Source organism: Saccoglossus kowalevskii, chromosome 7 (genome assembly GCF_978046115.1).
Source record: "Saccoglossus kowalevskii chromosome 7, keSacKowa6.1, whole genome shotgun sequence".
Taxonomy (NCBI): domain Eukaryota; kingdom Metazoa; phylum Hemichordata; class Enteropneusta; family Harrimaniidae; genus Saccoglossus; species Saccoglossus kowalevskii.
In genome coordinates this window covers 27933094-27956891 of record NC_140647.1, presented here as the reverse complement: position 1 = coordinate 27956891, position 23798 = coordinate 27933094, and the positions used below count along the sequence as shown (strand labels likewise).

At 35.5% G+C, this 23798-nt stretch overlaps 2 protein-coding genes and 1 long non-coding RNA gene across 3 annotated transcripts; 1 reads left to right on the top strand and 2 right to left on the bottom strand.

Annotated features, from left to right (window-relative positions):
• Positions 1 to 838: 838 nt before the first annotated feature.
• Positions 839 to 8100, bottom strand: LOC146740902 (uncharacterized). The gene is made up of 4 exons (XM_085501423.1): positions 7532 to 8100; positions 3862 to 4090; positions 2948 to 3097; positions 839 to 2253 (listed from the first exon to the last, which is right to left on the bottom strand). The coding sequence occupies exons 2-4, from the start codon at positions 4078 to 4080 to the stop codon at positions 2170 to 2172; spliced, it is 453 nt and encodes a 150-aa protein (XP_085357549.1). The 5' UTR covers positions 4081 to 4090; positions 7532 to 8100; the 3' UTR covers positions 839 to 2169.
• Positions 7730 to 8165, top strand: LOC146740901 (uncharacterized). The gene is made up of 2 exons (XR_014929923.1): positions 7730 to 7842; positions 7974 to 8165. It is a non-coding gene; the product is annotated as an uncharacterized LOC146740901 (long non-coding RNA).
• Positions 8166 to 9647: 1482 nt separating this feature from the next.
• On the bottom strand, positions 9648 to 15167 carry LOC146740900 (uncharacterized). Its single transcript, XM_085501422.1, has 4 exons — positions 15081 to 15167; positions 12724 to 12952; positions 11882 to 12031; positions 9648 to 11167 (listed from the first exon to the last, which is right to left on the bottom strand). Exons 2-4 carry the CDS (start codon positions 12940 to 12942, stop codon positions 10706 to 10708), a joined length of 831 nt encoding a protein of 276 aa, XP_085357548.1. The 5' UTR covers positions 12943 to 12952; positions 15081 to 15167; the 3' UTR covers positions 9648 to 10705.
• Between the last annotated feature and the right edge of the window lie 8631 nt (positions 15168 to 23798).

Genomic DNA, 23798 nt, shown 5'->3' with positions numbered 1-23798 from the left:
CCTTACAGTCACCTAAAAATATCTAATTAAAGCTCCGTAACGTCTCAGTTTATACTCGTTGATCTGCTCAACAAAGATAAAGTCGCCATCTTTGTTTAGATGAGACCTATATATCTCACGCATGCGTGATATGACGACTGCCACCCTTCAAGAAATGACTTTTTGATCTCCAAAGAAAAACGTGCATGACATTTGTATTTATTACAACTCGAGTATACTGTACATGAATGGAAGAAAAATATGATACTACAGCCATCTTTTCCTTGTAAACATAAACATCTGAACCAGTGACTGAAATATAAAAATATATTGCGAATCTTATTGTTTTTCCACCGTCGTGTTTTTATATGTTTGTGTTGGAGTTACATATGTAAGCGCTTCTGGAAGTAGTTTTTGGAGTAGTGGCATCAAAACAGTGGTATTATTATGATCGGTGATCTGAAAATTAAAAAAAGAATATTAACTGAAATCGGTAATCTTATTCAGCCCACCAGAGACGAATCGAAATATCATGCTTCCAGCTGGAGCCAACAATACAAATTCCATTTACTTTATTGAGGTATTTAAATATATACAAAAATACAGAGACTTACAAGACTACTTTTTCATAAATGCGTGGTTTTCGTAGAGAACTATATAGAGAAAAAAGACAGACGCTGCGCATCCAGCAATCAAGCGGAAGTCGCGACAACGAAGACTCACCACAGACTTCAAAATGTTGTGTCGCTATTCTCGATCTTCCGATGGCGACCAATGTTTATTAAAGGGTATTTGCTTGTTATGGTGTGTTTTTGGAGCCAGTTTATTATTTCCGTCTCACACAAGTAACAAAACCATAAACTGTTATTATGTTTATTCTGTAATTCTGTTTTATGTTTATAATGACAAAATGACCAGTATGCCCCGGAATATTTATTAAAGTTTGCTATGTTGCAACTAAAAATATCACTAAGGCAAATTCAATCCAGATAGTCGGCAAAAAGCACACATTTAACACATACAAATAATAGGGGAAAAAACAGATTAATTAGATAAATACAGACATCGAAAAATGCCAACAAGAACCAAAAACTAATTTAACTAGAGTAATTTGCGCGTGGTTGGGCCACATAAGGGCGCCCTAATATAATTTCATTAAATAGATTCACTAAAAATCAGTTTGTTAAAACTTCATGATGTCTTTATGTAAACCATATTCGTTATACCAGTAACAATTTTCCTTGTTGTTTCAAATTCCCAGTGGGGACACTGAATGATGTATAATTTATCACATAATATTGTTATGCTAAGAAAGTTAAACAACAACATATTATATTCAAATTCCATGTATATTTTTCATATAATACAACAATATAAAATCAGAGTAAATAATTTTCATGTAAGTTTCCCAGACATTAAACCATATTTTGCTTGTACACATAATCAGCCACGAAGTAATCACATTTAGATGACTTAAGTTTGGATTTCAAACAACAGCCAAGAAATAATCAGATATGCACACTATCTCAGAGTTCCTATGTTCCAAGTGTCATTGACATAAGGAAAATAAATCTTTAGATACTCACGGAAAAGTTGAATATGGCTGATTATTATGCAAAATAGGTCATTAGGAAAACTAACCACTAACTAATCAGGTCTGTGCATTGTGCTAGATTAGATACCAGTGGAACCGACATGCATACAGACAGGGTAACTGCAAAAAGTATGTTATTAATGTCTTTGTACATTTGTTATTGTATTATTCATCTTCAATCATTTTCCACTCTACATTTTGAATGAAACTCGCTGCAATTCCAGCTGTACCACCAATAACACACCCTGCTGCTGCTCCTGCTACTGCTCCTGTAGCTGCCCCGGCTGCCACTGCTCCTGCAGCTGCACCGGCTGCCACTGCTCCTGCAGCTTCCCCGGCTGCCACTGCTTTACCAACAACAACAACTGCCCCACCTCAGTAGCAGCAGCTGTAAGGCTTCCGCTACCAGCAGCAACAACAGCACCACTTGCCTTTATGGCAATTGCATAACCAAGAGGACCAGCAGCTAGGCCACCTAGTTTGGCACCTAAAGCACTTCCAACCCCAATGCCAAATTTTAATTTTGAGGACAAGTTAGTACTAATTCCAATTCCCGTAATAACAGAACAATTTATGTTTTCCATCTTCCCGTTTCACTAGGTACAGATTTTTTTCGTTCCACATCTGAAGACAACATTCATGGTTTTACTTGCACAGATAATTTCTGCATCTGTTAATGCCTGAAAACAAATGAATAATGCATTACATATTAATATGCACTTGATAACAAGTCAATGTCAACATATTCCCTGTTATTGGGGTGAAATAACATTTGAAGACCAAACGACTTTGAAATAATTCGGCAAAGGCAAATCCGAGGAATAGTTAAAGTCATTGTGTGATTGCATATAGCAATAAATACAATTAACATACACGAAAACCTGTTCATGGCCTGAATCGTTTTGTGATTTGATTTTGACAACATTCATTGATCCCCTGAATAAGAAAGACGAGAACACGTAATATTTTTTGAATGATATTACGAAACCAATTGATCTTCATTTGCAATCTACCATGAGTTGTATCAACATGTTATTAATGAAATGTTTAAAGTTTTTCAGGACAAACATGACCGACAGTCAATCAATCAAATGTTGATATAACAAAAATAGCACCACGTGCTATTATGACCTGTCTCTGTGTTATGCCCGAGAAAAAAAGGAGAATACAAATTCTTACTACTTCACCACTGCAATGTCCAAAATACAATTTACTGTCGCATGATTGCTGAGAGTAAGTTGCACGAATTTGTATTTTATTCTAATAAAGCGGCATTCATAATAAAATACAACGATCAACTTTTATTGGTTTGAAAGGGAACGTAATGTACTTTTACTGTCATTATATTGTTTCGCCGTTTGACAATATACTTACTTTTGATGGAATTTCCTTGGCTACACCAGTTACAGCTGCCTGCAACAATTTTCTATCTTCGGGATGTATACAACTTTGATAACATTGTATTATTCGCTCAATATTACCGACACTAATTGATTTATCGCAGTCTTTTTCCATATAAAATAACTGTGGAACAGTGGAACAAGAACATATAGAAATATTGCAACCTCTTCGAAAATTAAAAAGCTGTCGCGTGGACTGTGTGCATGTGTATTAAGGAGATGATGTCTTGGGGTGCAAAGTGTCAGCACACAGATCACACATTAGAAACATTTGTATCGAGTTTCACAAAAGTTACGAAAGTATATAGAACCCGATAAGCAAATTATCAACATAATGCTTATGAGTAACATGAACAAAATCTGTATCAGTAACTGTTTTTTGTAAAATAATTTTTCGTTTGGGGTAAGAGGTGTGCTCACAAGCCAAGATTTATTTTAACTGCAAAATAGATTTCCTTTTTAGGAACATGACTAATAGTGACACCAACGCCTAATTACACAACGTTTGTAAAAAATAATTTGGGTTCTATGTAAGCAATTTTATACATATTATGTATATTCATCTATGGGACACGTGATTATATAATAAACCAAACAAGAATGACCAAAAGTACGATTTGAATCATGTTTAGATCGAACGACTGTGATTAGCATTACATAATAATTGACCTTAATTGATATTTATTCGTGTTAACTGTCATGAACCAATGAACAAATACCATATTTTGGAACAGAAACCTTTATGAATCTGTACATGATAATATGTAATTTTAAATTTATTCAAAATGTTGTTGATGAGTATCATATATTTAAAATTCCAGCCTATTATTCATAAAGGCGAACAGATGAGAATTACATTAACTTTGTTATATCAATGTATTAAGTTACCTCGAAACGTCCTATTATATGTTTCAGTACAAGGGCATTACTGATGATTTTCCGTAAGGCTGCCTCCATAACGTCATTCCCTTCTGTGTACATAACAGTATGTAATCGATTAACTGTGTAGCCATTGTCAAGTAGGTTATTCACAATCTCGTCGAGCTTATTTATATTAAGTCCTTCCAGTAAACGTTTCCAGTCATTAATATGATTGGTACTATCCATTTAGGGAACTCTGATAAAAAAAGGAAAGATTACGTTCAATTTTGGAATAGGCAAAATAATTTTAATGGAGCTAGATGCCCGGCGAATGTTATTTCTCTGCAAAAGCAACAGTTGAATTGTCACAATAGATAATCAGTCAGACAATATCACAGTGCGACATTATCAAAAAGGAATCTCCTGGATCATTAAGTCCTCATACCAATCAGACGAAACTAATGAAAATTGATGATCCCCGAAAATTATTAAGACTGGAGTTTCTTCATTTCTATCTCCGGTTGTCCTTGCTAAAAAAAACGCAGATTATAGTAAAGATAATCGCAATTATTACTATTGTTAAAACAGTTGTTAAACTAGAATTAAAGACACCTTATATTGACTTCAATATTGATATTTTCATATAATCACATGCAAGTAATCAAGCATATTTAATACATCATGAAAAAACGTTTAGCTATACAAGACACGGATATTTCAGATTCACGTGAATTATTTGTATATACTATATTCACACTGTGTTTCATAAAAGTCCATCCCCGTGCTTGAATCATGATTTAAGTTATTTTGTATTAGGATCGAGCAAAAATCTCTGAATTTGTTAAAACAACATAGGTGGTGCCATAATTATTCTGATAGTGTTAACTATTTTATGTTTTATTCTAAAATATGTAAGGGTTCTTTTTTTAAATTATGTCAATACATTTAAATTTACAGGTGTCTTTAATTATTAAAATTGACCCCTCCAAATACTGGGTAAATTACTGATTTGAGCTGACCGGGATTTTTTTTTAAATACACACAAGAGCTTTCTAAAGATGGTACTTGTAAGTTTGTACTGGCTTTGGTAGCATATGCAGTCCCAGTGTCCGTGTTTCTGACGTTCGTCGTCGACATATTGTTTGTATGCTAAGAAAATGCTGTTATTTTGTTTGCAGGTGATCTAATGTTACTTGCTGATTGGATAGATTATGGCATTGCCTCAGGTTGGAAGTGCAATTATATAAAACATATATTAATGTTATATGGCGTGATTTGGCTCGTTAGAGAAACCCTCATGTTTAGATTATTATTTCGACCCTTATTACAACCGTGATGTAAGAACCTTGTATAAATTGTCCATAGAGGCCCCCTATTGTACACGTGTAATGGAAATTTCCACCACAATAAGTTATGTCCCGTGTGGCAGCATCAAAAAGCAAGTAAGAGTACAGGTCTTCAATTGTTTGATTACAAAACTCTTAAATCATGGTCTGAAAGATATTTCACGACCCATCGTACCTCACGTTTGTCATTGGTGACGTTACTTTCCCCGCAAGGCAGGTAATACCACCAATTTGAAATGAAGCTGAACGGAAATGATTTTAACACAAGCTTTAAAAAATGCAAGCCAGAAATAGCTGAGACCCATTCACCATTACTTTTACAAGCTTACATTATATACTTATTATATGGGAACCAATTTGACAAACACACATAAGAAGGCCAATCAAACCACTATATAGTATTAGTAAACATAGTTTCACTGTAATTATTTAAGTTGTATTATGAGATGATTTATTTGGCCTAACCCGAAATGAATCACACCATAGTCCGTGTGAAATAACTACCTAAGCGAGCACCTAACCAATCTCATTTGGGTCAATTTAATTCTGTGGAATAATGTACTGTAAAATAAACAACAAATATTCATCACAAACTTTGAAACAAACGTTGAATATCAACGCACCATGTAAAATATCCAAGTTTTACTGAAATCAGACAAAGCATGTAAACAAACTAATTGGTCCATGCAATATGATTTATGAAACCATGGCCTAATTTTTGTTTCCATAAACAATACATATTTGGATCTAGCTGTGAAAAAATGCCACCCATAGCAACTTATCATCTAAGTTGTTGATTTTATGTTTTATTCTAAAATATGTAAGGGTTCTTTTTTTAAATTATGTCAATACATTTAAATTTACAGGTGGCTTTAACTATTAAAATTGACCCCTCCAAATACTGGGTAAATTACTGATTTGAGCTGACCGGGATTTTTTTTTTTAAATACACACAAGAGCTTTCTAAAGATGGTACTTGTAAGTTTGTACTGGCTTTGGTACCATATGCAGTCCCAGTGTCCGTGTTTCTGACGTTCGTCGTCGACATATTGTTTGTATGCTAAAAAAAATGCTGTTATTTTGTTTGCAGGTGACATTATGTTACTTGCTGATTGGATAGATTATGGCATTGCCTCAGGTTGGAAGTGCAATTATATAAAACATATATAAATGTTATATGGCGTGATTTGGCTCGTTAGAGAAACCCTCATGTTTAGATTATTATTTCGGCCCTTATTACAACCGAGATGTAAGCACCTTGTATAAATTGTCCATAGAGGCCCCCTATTGTACACGTGTAATGGAAATTTCCACCACAATAAGTTATGTCCCGTGTGGCAGCATCAAAAAGCAAGTAAGAGTACAGGTCTTCAATTGTTTGATTACAAAACTCTTAAATCATGGTCTGAAAGATATTTCACGACCCATCGTACCTCACGTTTGTCATTGGTGACGTTACTTTCCCCGCAAGGCAGGTAATACCACCAATTTGAAATGAAGCTGAACGGAAATGATTTTAACACAAGCTTTAAAAAATGCAAGCCAGAAATAGCTGAGACCCATTCACCATTACTTTTACAAGCTTACATTATATACTTATTATATAAGGGAACCAATTTGACAAACACACATAAGAAGGCCAATCAAACCACTATATAGTATTAGTAAACATAGTTTCACTGTAATTATTTAAGTTGTATTATGAGATGATTTATTTGGCCTAACCCGAAATGAATCACACCATAGTCCCTGTGAAATAACTACCTAAGCGAGCACCTAACTAATTTCATTTGGGTCAATTTAATTCTGTAGAATAATGTACTGTAAAATAAACAACAAATATTCATCACAAACTATGAAACAAACGTTGAATATTAACGCACCATGTAAAATACCCAAGTTTGACTGAATTCAAACAAAGCATGTAAACAAACTATTTGGTCCATGCAATATGATTTATGAAACCATGGCCTAATTTTTGTATCCATAAACAATACATATTTGGATCTAGCTGTGATAAAATTATACCCATAGCAACTTACCATCTAAGTTGGTGATTCCTAAATATGAATAGAATCAGCTAGTTCATTGCTGAGTAATCTTTATAAAAGTGCACGAAGACACAGCAATTCTTGCTTTTCTAGAGCGACACATGCATAAGTGTTCAAAATAATGTTTCTGATATAAATAACCATGCGTAGACCTGGTTTAACGCTTGATGTTTTCAGTATTCACATTGTATATTTTAAAATCAGCGTATGTTTACTAAAGCAGTAACCATTGGCTGGATGTCATAGAAGACATAAATGAACTGAAAAGTTGAACAAATTACTATTCCAATTTTTACTCACCTAAATAACCAGACAACGTTTTTGATTGCTGCTTCGTGATCGCTCTGCAAGGTGGTCTGCGTGAATAGTATGCGCTCAGAACAACGCCTTATGTGAAACTCGGCATGAAAGTGAAAGAGCCATCTACTTATTAGTCATCACTTCATAGTCATCCCTTCGTAGAAATCGCAGGACGTCACACTTCAGGAATTTAACCTTTCGCATGCGACGTGCCCTATGTGACTCGAGACAGAAATTAAATGCAGTGGACATAGAAATCTTTACCTGCACAGTAGAGCAAGTGCGAGTCTGACATTTAGTCAACTATATAGGTGAGTTCAGGTGTAATTACTTTAGTGGCTACTTTACACATTTTAATGAAATGTCGAGGGACGGACATGTTAAAGATATTGTTATGTACATCTGTTATTTTAAGTACTGAATATATTTTTGTTATTTTCAGATCATCGATCATAATAATATACAGTCAGATTGACCCAAAGTGCCACTACTTCTGGTGAAACATGCAGTTTTGATGCCACTACTCCAGAAACTGTACTTATAGAAGCGTTTACATTTGTAAGTCCTACACGAAAATATAAAATTACGACGGTCGAAAAACAATAATATTCGCAATATATTTTTTTATATTTCAGTCACTGGTTCATATGTTTGTGTTTACAACGAAAAGAAGCCATTAGTCTCATATTTTTCTTCCGTTCATGTATACTCGAGTTGTAATTTAATACAAATATCATGCACGTTTTTCTTTGGATATCGGAAAGTCGTTTCTTGAAGGGTGGCAGTCGCCATGCCACGCATGCGTGAGATATATAGTTCTTATATAAACAAAGATGGCAACTTTGAAATTGTTGCGCAAATCAACGAGTATAAACTGAGACGTTACAAAGCTTTAATTGCATATTTTTTAGGTGATTGGAAGGTATCAAATGAGTCATCGGCGGTAATTAATGTATGTTACGCCCAGGTCGAACCTCATACTTGTGATTTCCATTAGAAAAGCTCATTGTATTGTGGGAAAATCAATGTGTATCAACACAAATGCGCATGGGCAGCGCAACGATCACCGCCCTTTAACATTGGTCTTGGAATATTACGATGCCAGGCCTGGGTCCTCGTCTAACACTAGTGTACGCACAGCGTTTGGAAGTTTGATCAGTATATCTTTCCTCTAAGTGAACATACATATGCAATACTTTCGTACTAGTTGTGGCACTGTAAACATGCAGAGATGTCCTATGTCTCAAATAAGTCTAATTACAAAATAAAAATCGATAAACCTTAGCTCATTTTTTACAGCATCAATAGTAACGACGCCCATTAGATACAAAGGTTGACCTGTGTCGCGTGACCAACAACTGGTTGCTGAGACAAAAATAGTGTCTCGCACACATTACAATATCTGTTATTGACGACCTGTAACTTGACCTGCACACTGACCTGAAACCTGCGTTTTGATGCTGCCACAAGGGAAATAACCTTTTGTAACAGAAATTTCCCTTACACGTGTACAATAGGGTAACCCCCTTCAATTTGTACCAGGTGCTTACATCACGGATTGCAATGCATCCCAATACGTCAACACTTATATTCGTTTCAAAAATGTTCGGAATAACAAAATTAATGATCTAAACAGGGTTTCTCTACTCTAACTAGCCAACTCTTGACAAATAACATTAAGTCTAAATATATATGATCGGTTATAATGATCGGTTACCCAGCTGTATATGCCGTTTCAGTTTCAACGTAAATTGACGTGTATTTCTGCATTTACGTTTCTTCCGTCCAACTTAATCTGCGGCTATTTAGAAGTATACGTTATAAACGTTGATCGGAAATCTGCGTTTTTTCAGAAATTACCGTTGATTTACGTTAAACTGAATGGACAACAAACAAGCCTTTTTCGGCTGACGGTTACGTGACGGTTATACCACCCCATAATCTGACGGTAACGCAACGGTTATGCACGGATTTTCTGCATAACCGCAATGTAACCGTTGTGTAACTGGACCGGAAACACGCGATTTTATGCCGTGAACATGAAAGACAAATCCTTCTCAACACAATTAGACAATGTTCTGAGGGCAAGCTTTATCAACATACTAGGCACAATGAATACTGTCATGTTTTTTTTTATTCTAAATGTTTCTAATTACATATCAAGAGCTTAATTATATTTTTTTGGAAAAAAGGGGGCTAGCTGTGGTTCATATTCCTCTTGGTTGCGGCCAACTTTTTTCTGGTCTAAATTTAACTAAACTAAATTAACCTGACAGTGCCCAATATTCAGGCTGAGCACAGTAAAGTGCCCAACTACTATACAAATAGAATAATATGAACAAAGCAATAAATGATGCCCACACCAGTTCCCACACTATACAAACAAAAAAGAAGCAGGGCGTGTGGATGGGAAAAGGTTACAATGTCCAACACAGTAAATATTAAATCATTAACTCATTATACACACACATGTATGTACTCAAATATGCACACGGAAAAAGACAGAGATAAATACAATGATTTAAATGTACAACGTCACAATAAAATCACCTTACAGCGCCAATCCCAAAATGTGGCGTGACTACATGACTTGTCTACCGCCGTGGTTTCTCAAACGAGCAACCAAAATTTACACCATGACATCTAAATTGTCAGAAAATAACACGATTTTCGAGATTATATTTCGATCCGCTTCACACAGCTCAAGCATGATATCGATAGAAACTATTGATCGACTTATATTACCGTTATGCGAACTAAAACGTGTTAAATCCTGTGAAAATTAAAACACTAAAGCAAAATTCTACGACCCTCTACGCGGATATTTTGAAGCAGAGACCCGAGCATGCGCAGCTCCAAAACATGTGCGCGCGTACAGCGTCAAAAACCGGTGCAGATATATATTGCGAACTATTAGCTACATTTTTAATTTTTTAGGAAAATTCAATTTAAAAATACAACATATAATGATACAACATACAACAATACAATATTTAAATTTTGAAACTAAGCAGGTATATCAGCAGTAGAGGAAAATACAGAAAAAAATCAAGTCTTGTTTATTCTAAAATATTGATAAGTTTATAATGGATGGTCATTACTTTCTTCTTTTCAGTCAATTACATTATTGTCTTTTTAGATTTTGATTGAAAACAAAGACTGCATCATCATGTATTACTTATCTTTAATAATTTTGTACTCTGTATGTTCAATGAAACGCGCTGCAACACCACGTGCTGCTCCTGCTACTGCACCTGCAGCTACCCCTACTACTGCACCTGCAGCTGCCCCGGCTGCCGCTCCTTCAATAGCAACAACTGTCCCACCTCCAACAGTTACAGCTGTAAGGCCTCCGCTACCAGCAACGTAAGCAATAACAACACCACTTGCCTTTATGGCAATTGCATAACCAAGAGGACCAGCAACAATGCCACCAAGTACAGCACCCAAACAAAGCCCAGCAATGCCATATTTTGATACCGTGGACAGTTTAGTACTTTTTGTCATTCCCTTCAAAACAAAAAAAATATTTTTTCCATCTTTCCGTTCCACTTTGTACTGATTGTCTTTCATTCCACAATGGAAGACAATATGCAAGGTTTCACTTTTACAGGTAATTTCTGCATCTGTTAATGCCTGAAAACAAATGAATAATGCATTACATATTCATATGCACTTGATAACAAGTCAATGGCAACATATTCCCTGTTATTGGGGTGAAATAACATTTGAAGACCAAACGACTTTGAAATAATTCGCCAAAGGCAAATCCGAGGAATAGTTAAAGTCATTGTGTGTTTGCATATAGCAATAAATACAATTAACATACACGAAAACCTGTTCATGGCCTGAACCATTTTGTGATTTGATTTTGACAACTTTCATTGAATCCCCTGAATAAGAAAGACGAGAACACGTAATATTTTTTGAATGATATTACGAAACCAATTGATCTTCATTTGCAATCTACCATGAGTTGTATCAACATGTTATTAATGAAATGTTTAAAGTTTTTCAGGACAAACATGACCGACAGTCAGTCAATAAAAGGTTGATATAACAAAAATATCGCCACGTGCTATTATGACCTGTCTCTGTGTTATGCCCGAGAAAAAAAATGTTCTCCAGATTCACTGAGAGAATACAAATTCTTACCACTTCACCACTGCAATGTCCAAAATACAATTTACTGTCGCATGATTGGTGAGAGTAAGTTGCACGAATTTGTATTTTATTCTAATAAAGCGGCATTCATAATAAAATACAACGTTAAACTTTTATTGGTTTGAAAGGGAACGTAATGTACTTTTACTGTCATTATATTGTTTCGCCGTTTGACAATATACTTACTTTTGATGGAATTTCCTTGGCTACACAAGTTACAGCTGCCTGCAACAATTTTCTATCTTCGGGATGTATATAACTTTGATAACATTGTATTATTCGCTCAATATCACCGACACTAATTGATTTATCGCAGTCTTTTATCATATACGATAACTGTAACAGTGGAACAAGAACATATAGAAATATTGTAACCACTTCGAAAATTGCCAAGGCTGTCGGGTGGACTTTTGCAGCTGGCCATGTATTATGGAGATGGTGTCTTGGGGTGCAAAGTGTCAGCACACAGATCACACATTACAAACATTTGTATCGAGTTTCACAAAAGTTACTAAAGTATATAGATCACAATGAGCAAATTATCAACATCATGCTTATGAGAAACATAAACAAAATCAGTATCAGTTTTTGGAAAAATCATTTTTCGTTTGGGGTAAAAGGTGTGCTCACAAGCCAAGATTTATTTTAACTGCAAAATAGAATGCCTCTTTAGGAACACGACTATTACAAATAGTGACACCAACGCCTAATTACACAACGTTTGTACAAAATAATGTGTGCTCCATGTAAGCAATTTGTATACATATTGTGTACATTCATCTATGGGACACGTGATTGTATAATAAACCAAACAAGGATGACCCATAGTCATGAACCAATGAACAAATACCCTATTTTGGAAAAGAAATTTTTATGAATCTGCGCATGATAATATGTAATGTGTAATTTTATATTTATTCTAAATATTGTTTACATGAGTATCGTCTATTTAAAATACCAGCCTATTATTCATAAAGGGGAACAGATGAGAATTACATTAACTTTGTTATATCAATGTATTAAGTTACCTCGACACGTCCTATTATATGTTTCAGTACAAGGGCATTACTGACGACTTTCCGTAATTCTGCCTTAGCAAAATCATTTCCTTTCTTCTCAATATGTTGACGTATATCAGTAACTGTGAAGCTACTGTCGACTAGGTTATTCACAGTCTCGTCGATGTTATATAAATTAAGTCCTTCCAGTAAACATTTCCAGTCATTATTACCATCGGTAGGATCCATGTAGGAAACTCTGATAAAAAAAGAAGATTACGTTCAATTTTTGAATAGGCAAAATAATTTTAATGGAGCTAGATGCCAGGCGAGTGTTATTTCTCTGCAAAAGCAACAGTTGAATTGTCACAATAGATAATCAGTCAGACAATATCACAGTGCGACATTATCAAGGAAAATGAATCTCATGGTCCATTAAGTCCTCATACCAATCAGATGAAACAAATGACAATTTATGATCCCCAAAAATCAATAAAACTGGCGTTTCATCATTTCTATCTCTGGTTGTCCTTGCTAAAAAAGCCCATTATAGTAAAGATAATCACGATTATCACTATTGTAAATATAAACTAGAATTAACGACTCTTTATATTGACTTTATTATTGATATTATCAAATAATCACATGCAAGTATTCAAGCCTATTTAATACATCATGAGAACGTTTTGCTATATAAGACACAGACATGGAGATTCATGTGAACTATTCGTATATACTATATTCACACTGTGTTTCATAAAGGTTCATCCCCGTGCTTAAATCTTACCAATTGAATTTTAAGTTATTTTGTATTAGAATGAATTTATAACGGCAAAAAACTTTAGAACAACATAGGTGGCTATTAAAATTGACCCCTCCAAATATTGGGTAAATTACTGATTTGAGCTGACTGGAAAACAATTTTCAAAAATACACACAAGAGCTTTCTAAAAAATGATTAGTGCCCCGCAGTGGTACTGGTAATTCTGTACTGGCTTTGGTACCATATGCAGTCCCAGTGTCAGTGTGTCTGACGTTCGTTGTCGACATATTGTTTGTATGCTAAAAAAATGTTGTTATTTTGTTTGAAGGTGACCTCATGCTACTTGCTGATTTAATTGATTATGGCATTGGCTCAGGTTGGAAGTGCAGTAATTATATAAAATATATATTAATGTTATATGGCGTGATTTGGCTCGTTGTAGAAACCCCCATGTTTAGATTATTATTTCGACCCTTATTTCAACCGTGATGTAAGTACCTTGTATAACTTGTCCATAAAGTGGGGTTCCCTATTGTACACGTGTAATGAAAATTTTCACCACAAGTTATGTCCAGTGTGTAAGCATCAAAAAGCAGGTTACTGGTCTTCAATTGTTTGATTACAAAACTCTTAAATCATGGTCATGAAAGATAGTTCACGACCCATCGTGCCTCACGTTTGTCATTGGTGGCGCAATCTAGGTAATACCACCAATTTGAAATGAAACTGAACGAAAATGATTTTAACACAAACTTTAAAAATGCAAGCCAGAAATAAACCTTTTTTTAGCTGTCTCATTCACCATTACTTTTACAAGCTTACATTACATACTTCTCTAGTAATATTTTAAGGTGTTTAATAAGGAAACCAATTTGACGAAAACACATAAGAAAGCCAATCAAACCACTATATAGTATTAGTAAACATAGTTTTTCTGTAATTATTTAAATTGTATTACAAGATGATTTATTTGGCCTAATCCAAGCCGAAATGAACAACACCATAGTCCCTAAGATAACTATCTAAGCGAGCGCCTAACCAAACTGATTTGGGTCAACTTAATTAAGTAGAATAATATATGTACTGTAACATAAACACAAATATTCATCACAAATTATGAAACAAACGTTGCATATTAACACACCATTAAAAATACCCAGTTTGACTGAAATCAGACAAAGCATGTAAACAAACTATCTGGTACATCCAATATGATTTATGAAATCATGGCCTAATTTTTGTATCCGTAAACAATACATATTTGGATCTAATTGTGACAAAATGACACGCCACGGCAACCTACCATCTAAGATGATGATTCCTAAATATGAATAGAATCTTTATGAAAGTGCACGAACACATTTCGAGAGCGACACATGCATATGTGATCAAAATAATGTTTTTTCTGATATAAATAACCATGCACAGTCCTGGTTTAACGCTTGATGTTTTCACTATCCATATTGTTTATGTGCAGCTCATTGTAATAATAATAATTTTCATTTCTTTGCGATCTCTAAGTAATTTGTTTATGTTTATAAAATGCAGTAACCAATGGCTGGATATCATAGAAGACAGAAATGAAGTGAAAAGTTGAACAAATTCTATTTACATTTTTACTCACCTAAATAACCAGACAACGTTTTTTATTGTTGCTTCGCGATCGCTCTGCAAGGTGGTCTGCGTGAATAGTATGCGCCCAAAACAACGCTTTATATGAAACTGGGCATGAAAGTGAAAGTGAAAAGACCACCAACCTATTAGTCATCACTTCGTAGAAATCTGTACGCAGGACGTTAACCTCGAGACAGAAATTAAATACAGTGATTATAGAAATCTTTACCTGCACAGTAGAGCAAGTGCGAGTCTGACATTTAGTCTACCATATAGGTAAATTCAAGAGTAACTACTTAAGTGGCTACTTTTCTCATTATAATGGAATATTAGTTTTTTATCGAGGGACGAACATGTTAAATATGTTGTTATGTACATTGTGTTTAGCACGAGTGTAATATGCCAAGTAACGCGTTTGGAAATAACCACTATATCAGCTAGACACCGATGACGAATATACATATAAACCCACACATCATATTTTCGTACTGAAATCATAATCTTTTTTTGTTTTTCGAATTCAACACTGTTATTTATTGCTGGTGACCATTCGTTTGCCTCACTATCTAAGATATGGGCTTAGCTGTTCCAAACTCAATGTTATTGTCGTCATCAGTGGCGGCGGCACCATTACAGGGCAGAGCGGGTGGTCTCCCAGCCGTGAACAATGTTGAGGGCGTCCCCCCCCCCAATCAAGCAGAAACCCTTTGAGTCAGCAAAATTTGGCTATCAATTGCTGGAAATGGTGTTTCAGATGGTTTAGATTTCAGATCTCACCCTCTTCATGCAAAATGTTGAGCCGCCGCCTCTGGTCATACTGTTAGTATTCATCTCTGAACAATCCATGTATGTCCTCTTGCATACTAATTTGATTATACTGATAAATAGCTCACAACTGTTTTTTAACGATCAAATGTTTACAATACAAGTTCGTACACATTTAACTTCTCCCGTCATAAACACTAACAATACAATATCAAATAGTGACGTCATAATATTTATAATACCTGACCAATTACCTCAGTGGATACCTTTCCTACTATACTCGAATTAGTTATTTTATCGGGTTACTTGTTAAAGATACTGTACATTGTGTTATGCACAGGTGTAACTTGTTTCGAAATAATCACTATTTGTTTTGTAATTGTAGAACTGCCGTAGTGAACGAGACGTCGCTTAGTTACAAGTTTTGCTTGTTCAAAAAACAAACAATGTATTACAAATGTAAACCGCTGACACATCCCGTCTCTCCAGTCGTCTTATCACAGTTGACAATCTGTAGTTGGTTAAGGGGTCTTTGATGATGTTTGTCTTATAGTCTTTTAGGACAAGTGAGTGAGTGAGTGAGTGAGTGAGTGAGTGAGTGAGTGAGTGAGTGAGTGAGTGAGTGAGTGAGTGAGTTCACATACAGACCCCCTCCTCTTCCTCCTCCTACATCATAAAGTTGAGGTGAGTGAGTGAGTGAGTGAGTGAGTGAGTGAGTGAGTGAGTGAGTGAGTGAGTGTGTGAGTGTGTGAGTGAGTGAGTGAGTGAGTGAGTGAGTGAGTGAGTGAGTGAGTGAGTGTGTGTGTGTGTGTGTGTGTGTGTACTTGGATTGCTATATGTTGCGAGGACAAAAATACATATATATAGCTACTTCCGAGGACATACACACCTTCCGAGGACCTTTTTCATAGTCCTCGGAAAACATAATTTATATTAATAGTTAATTCGATTATTAATACGTTTTGCGTAGCTTAGGTTTAGTATCGGGGGAAGGTATGGTTCACGTTATATTAATATTAATATAATTGTACCATACCTTACCCCGATACTAAACCTAAGCTTCGCAAACATTTCTATGTTCAGTCACGGGATATTCAACTCTTGTTTAATTAAACCTAATTAAAATGCAATTCTCCATTGTATTGCATTGTAATTGAGTTTAATTAAACTCCAATTAAAACGCAACCCTATATAGGAACGCGTTTTAATCGAGTTCATATCGCAACTATATTAAAAGTTAATTCAACTATATTAAAAGTTAATCCAATGAAGTCCTCGGAACATATTGCAATACAAGTATGTGTGTGTGTGTGTGTGTGTGTGTGTGTGTGTGTGTGTGTGTGTGTGTATGTGTGTACTTGGATTGCTATATGTTGCGAGGACTTTGCATGGTCAAACGACCTTTATTGCGAGGACCTAGGGAGACTTCCGAGGACGTTTTGACTGTCCTCGGAAAAACACCCTTTAAAAACGAAAGAAATTCGATAAAATACCCTTTGGCGTTCTTCTGACAGGGGTCCTCGGTAAGTACAGAAACATTGATGTGTGTGGTTAAAATCCGCACATTTTCATTGGAGGTGTTTTGTGGCTCACAGCGCCACCAAATTAGCATATCCACACACCTTAGGCATACACACTGTACGTGTGTGAACGCGGAATTAACTGCGCTAATTAGGTGGGAGCGCCACCAACCAAAGTTTTTTGGTGAATACACACACTATTTTGAAAAGGCTTTTAGACTGATTTTTTAGCTTTGTTGTAAGAATAATTTACGTTTATTCATGTTTAATAATTCTAAAGCCCCCAATCATTCATAAATTCGACACTGAAACAACTCCATTGCTGAAAAAAGACTTATTACAGAAAAATAAATCTATGGTGTTACCGTATTTCAGTGACGTCCGAGGATTGAAAGCTGCTCACAGCCTGTGAACGCATACAGCAGGTTATCGAGCTGGACACCCCCGGATTGACCTACATAACGTTAATTTGGCAATTTGATGTATGCTAGCTTCAAATACAGTCAGATAACGAACATATGGTAATTTACATAACAGTCCTAAAAAGTACAAATCATTTGAAAATGAAACTTGTATAATAAATCTGGTTGTTACATTTGACATGCCCTGATTTCAAGATTTCGTCATAGTGAACGCCCCATAATGCATTGCGATTGAAAAACTAACATGGCCGCCTTCGTGATACAGAATAGTTTGAATTTGTGGCATTTAGTGTCTCGTTCATTGTTATTCAGGAATTTTAAACATATTAACCATCCCCTGGCTTATATTTGCTAATAAACGAGTGAGTACATTTCTGCAGGTCTTCACAAATGTTCACCAAATCGAATAAACATTAAACTGGTTTTGTACTGAGTCACACGCTGCAAGCGAGCCACTGTCTTGTTAATGACTATCACACGGTTAGGTTTTGTTGATCCAAATAAATCTTCAATTCATGTATTCGAAAGAATTTTATATTAATAGTTAAACATTGAATATATAATTTGTTGTTGTGATATTAAATAATCTAAATATAAAAATAAACTTAAGCCGAAACCTTTTTTTTATATAACCATGGCGATTCATGACGTACGTGATAACTTAATGCGAGTAATATTAGCGGGATAACTTCCATTTGTGATAGTCACGCCATTAAGTGTTGTGTGTTTTTCTCCACAGTGTTAGACATGATTTTACTTAATCACGATGATACTATTACTCTATGATTGCTTTTATTTTATTTTGTTTTGTTTGAAACCTTACTTCTGTAATTTCCAAAGTCAGTGTTGTGTCAATAGATATTACTAGTTTTATAAAATAAGATTTTAAAAAAACTCTGGTAGTCTGGTTGGGATACTAATTTCCAAAAAAAATATAGCCCCAGGACAAGATATTCTAGTATGTGTGCTTTGGGGGTACTGTAAGTTGTGCTCTGATAAGTCTATTTTTACTGAATAAATAATATGACTGTCTGACTTTCTTGCTGTGCACTGTGAGACTGTGTACTGTTTATTTGAGTGTGACCTACCAGATATCTGGTAAATGTGCCCCTGATAAGTTATACCTATACTGGTTTATTTCAAGAGTATCTTGTATTGTCATTTCATTCTGACATCAGCAAATCATTTGAACAAATGTTAATCATTTGTTAACACACAGGATTACAGCATTATAAAGATTATTTGCAGAGCACAAACAGAAGCTAATGCTGCAAATATGTCTGTCCGTCCATCTTCCTTCCGTTTGTGTTTCAAATCTCGTTCCACTGATCTCAAGAACCACTGGCTAGATTGAAATTAAACTTGGCACAGGGTTACTATATTCTGCTTGAACCAATGCATATACTGGATTATATTTACAAACCTATGCATGGTTTAGATAATTAGCATAATAATTGTCTAAGCATTTGTATCTTTGCATTTGTTTGCACACATTCATTGAAACTTGGTTCATGATTGCTGAGTGTGTAGTTGATCAACATATAATAACAGCTTCTAATTAGTATGTGTAAATTAATTAGCTAATTTTATACTAATTAATTATTTCAGCTTGTTTATTCCTCACCATAACATGTGTAAGTTGATTGCCTGATAATAGTTTTGTAATTAATCCATATATACTAATAAACTTTTTTTATCACGTTTTGTTTGTAATGTAACATTTTCCTTCAGTGCATTGAAACTTAGTACATGCACAGTGTTTGTATAGATTAATATCTAATAATTAATATGTGCAAATGAATTAGCTAATTTGAATACAAATTTCAGTATCATAGTAAAAGCTTTTTCCAACAAATTGAAACTTAGATAATTAGCTTAGCAGCTTATTAATTAACTGTGTTCCGTCTGTTTATTCTGTAGTATATTAATAATTAATAAATTTGTCTAAATATTGGGACTATTTGTCCTCGCAATGGTAGTGTGTTTGTTAGTCCCCGGAACATGCTGATTCTCTACTTGCAATCCACACACATGATTTATTACAACAGACTGGCTTTTTTCCAAATATTGGGACTATTTGTCCTCGCAATGGTAGTGTGTTTGTTAGTCTCCGGAACATGCTGATTCTCTACTTGCAATCCACACACATGATGTATCACAACAAACTGGCTTTCTTCAAAATATTGGGACTATTTGTCCTCGCAATGGTAGTGTGTTTGTTAGTCCCTGGAACATGCTGATTCTCTACTTGCAATCCACACACGTGATGTATTACAACAAACTGTTTGTTTTTTTTCCAAAAATTGGAACTATTTGTCCTCGCAATGGTAGTGTGTTTGTTAGTCCCCGGAACATGCTAATTCTCTACTTGCAATCCACACACATGATGTATTACAACAAACTGGCTTTTTTCCAAATATTGGGACTATTTGTCCTCGCAATGGTAGTGTGTTTGTTAGTCCCAGGAACATGCTAATTCTCTACTTGCAATCCACACACTTGATGTATTACAACAAACTAGCTTTTTTACCAAATATTGGGACTATTTGTCCTCGCAATGGTAGTGTGTTTGTTAGTCCCCGGAACATGCTGATTCTCTACTTGCAATCCACACACGTGATGTATTACAACAAACTGTTTTTTTTCTAAATATTGGAACTATTTGTCCTCGCAATGGTAGTGTGTTTGTTAGTCACCGGAACATGCTAATTCTCTACTTGCAATCCACACACATGATGTATTACAACAAACTGGCTTTTTTCCAAATATTGGGACTATTTGTCCTCGCAATGGTAGTGTGTTTGTTAGTCCCCGGAACATGCTGATTCTTTACTTGCAATCCACACACATGATGTATCACAACAAACTGGCTTTTTTCCAAATATTGGGACTATTTGTCCTCGCAATGGTAGTGTGTTTGTTAGTCCCCGGAACATGCTGATTCTCTACTTGCAATCCACACACGTGATGTATTGCAACAAACTGTTTTTTTTTTCAAATATTGGAACTATTTGTCCTCGCAATGGTAGTGTGTTTGTTAGTCCCCGGAACATGCTAATTCTTTACTTGCAATCCACACACATGATGTATTACAACAAACTGGCTTTTTTCCAAATATTGAGACTATTTGTCCTCGCAATGGTAGTGTGTTTGTTAGTCCCTGGAACATGCTGATTCTCTACTTGCAATCCACACACGTGATGTATTTCAACAAACTGTTTGTTTTTTTTCCAAAAATTGGAACTATTTGTCCTCGCAATGGTAGTGTGTTTGTTAGTCCCCGGAACATGCTAATTCTCTACTTGCAATCCACACACATGATGTATTACAACAAACTGGCTTTTTTCCAAATATTGGGACTATTTGTCCTCGCAATGGTAGTGTGTTTGTTAGTCCCCGGAACATGCTAATTCTCTACTTGCAATCCACACACATGATGTATTACAACAAACTGGCTTTTTTCCAAATATTGGGACAATTTGTCCTCGCAATGGTAGTGTGTTTGTTAGTCCCCGGAACATGCTGATTCTCTACTTGCAATCCACACACATGGTGTATCACAACAAACTGGCTTTTTTCCAAATATTGGGACTATTTGTCCTCGCAATGGTAGTGTGTTTGGTAGTCCCCGGAACATGCTAATTCTCTACTTGCAATCCACACACATGATGTATTACAACAAACTGGCTTTTTTCCAAATATTGGGACAATTTGTCCTCGCAATGGTAGTGTGTTTGTTAGTCCCCGGAACATGCTGATTCTCTACTTGCAATCCACACACATGGTGTATCACAACAAACTGGCTTTTTTCCAAATATTGGGACTATTTGTCCTCGCAATGGTAGTGTGTTTGGTAGTCCCCGGAACATGCTAATTCTCTACTTGCAATCCACACACATGATGTATTACAACAAACTGGCTTTTTTCCAAATATTGAGACTATTTGTCCTCGAAATGGTAGTGCGTTTGTTAGTCCCCGGAACATGCTGATTCTCTATTTGCAATCCACACACATGATGTGTTACAACAAACTGGCTTTTTTCCAAATATTGGGACTATTTGTCCTCGCAATGGTAGTGTGTTTGTTAGTCCCCGGAACATGCTAATTCTCTGCTTGCAATCCACACACATGATGTATTACAACAAACTGGCTTTTTTTCCAAATATTGGGACTATTTGTCCTCGCAATGGTAGTGTGTTTGTTAGTCCCCGGAACATGCTGATTCTCTACTTGCAATCCACACACATGATGTATTACAACAACCTGGCTTTTTTTTCAAATATTGGGACTATTTGTCCTCGCAATGGTAGTGTGTTTGTTTGTTCCCGGAACATGCTAATTCTCTACTTGCAATCCACAAACATGATGTATTACAACAAACTGGCTTTAATTTTTTCCAAATATTGGGACTATTTGTCCTCGCAATGGTAGTGTGTTTGTTAGTCCCCGAAACATGCTGATTCTCTACTTGCAATCCACACACGTGATGTATTACAACAAACTGTTTTTTTTTCTCAAAATATTGGGACTATTTGTCCTCACAATGGTGGTGTGATTTTTATTCCCCGGAACATGCTGATTCTCTACTTGCAATCCACACAAATGATGTATTACAACAAACTGGCTTTTTTCCAAATATTGGGACTATTTTTCCTCGCAATGGTAGTGTGTTTGTTAGTCCCCGGAACATGCTATTTCTCTACTTGCAATCCACACACATGATGTATTACAACAAACTGTTTTTTTTTCCAAATATTGGGACTATTTGTCCTCGCAATGGTAGTGTGTTTGTTAGTCCCAGGAACATGCTGATTCTCTACTTGCAATCCACACACATGATGTATTACAACAGACTGGCTTTTTTCCAAATATTGGGACTATTTGTCCTCGCAATGGTAGTGTGTTTGTTAGTCCCCGGAACATGCTGATTCTCTACTTGCAATCCACACACGTGATGTATTACAACAAACTGTTTTTTTCCAAATATTGGGACTATTTGTCCTCGCAATGGTAGTGTGTTTGTTAGACCCCGGAACATGCTGATTCTCTACATGCAATCTACACACGTGATGTATTACAACAAACTGTTTTTTTGTCAAAATATTGGGACTATTGGAACTATTTGTCCCCCAATGGTAGTGTGTTTGTTAGTCCCCGGAACATGCTGATTTCCTACTTACAATCCACACACATGATGCAAAACTAACAGCAAACGGGCGTTTATCCAAATATCCCAGAGTAAAAGAAAATATCATAAGCTACAATGAAAATTTAAATGCGCAGATATACCTACATCTGGAAAGTGCCAATGAATGTGCAAATTAGTACTTTTATATTAATTGAGAGGTACAAAATTGCACTTTTGAATGAATTGAGATGCGCTATTGCACACTATCTGATCATCTGGGAACATGAAACTTCAATATAGTATTTCCTGCAGGATGCGACTGACCACAATATACACATTTGCATTCTCCAGAGTTCATTATTGCGTGAATTTGCACCATATGGTTTTCTCAACAGTCCAAACTCAAGCACATCATTACAAATCTCGTACATACATCATGTCGTACATATGAACATTTATTCATTGGTGATCTAAGTCAAGAATGTCGAATGGCAGCCAATTTAATATCAAAAAATCATTAAAATTAACCATCACTGCCATTCTGGTACCGTTTCTCAGTTGTGAATAGTTGGATATATCTTTAACCTGTGCTGACAAGTCATGTGTGAACTTCATATATACGGCACTCATCATATTGAGTTGCGATATGATTTAAGATGTCAGAATAGTGGCCATAGTATGTTGATAATTCATATAAATCAAGAATTTCTGCCATGTGTGACCATATCTTGGTAATGTTTGATTTAGTTCAAATTTAGCACATATATTAGACATTATAATTCAGGTTATTCATTACCTCAGGCTCATTTCAGACTGGTGGTCATTTTGTTTTAACGAATGCTGCTATGTTGTAATATCTCTGACTTTCCCAGACCATTTATGTTGAACTTTA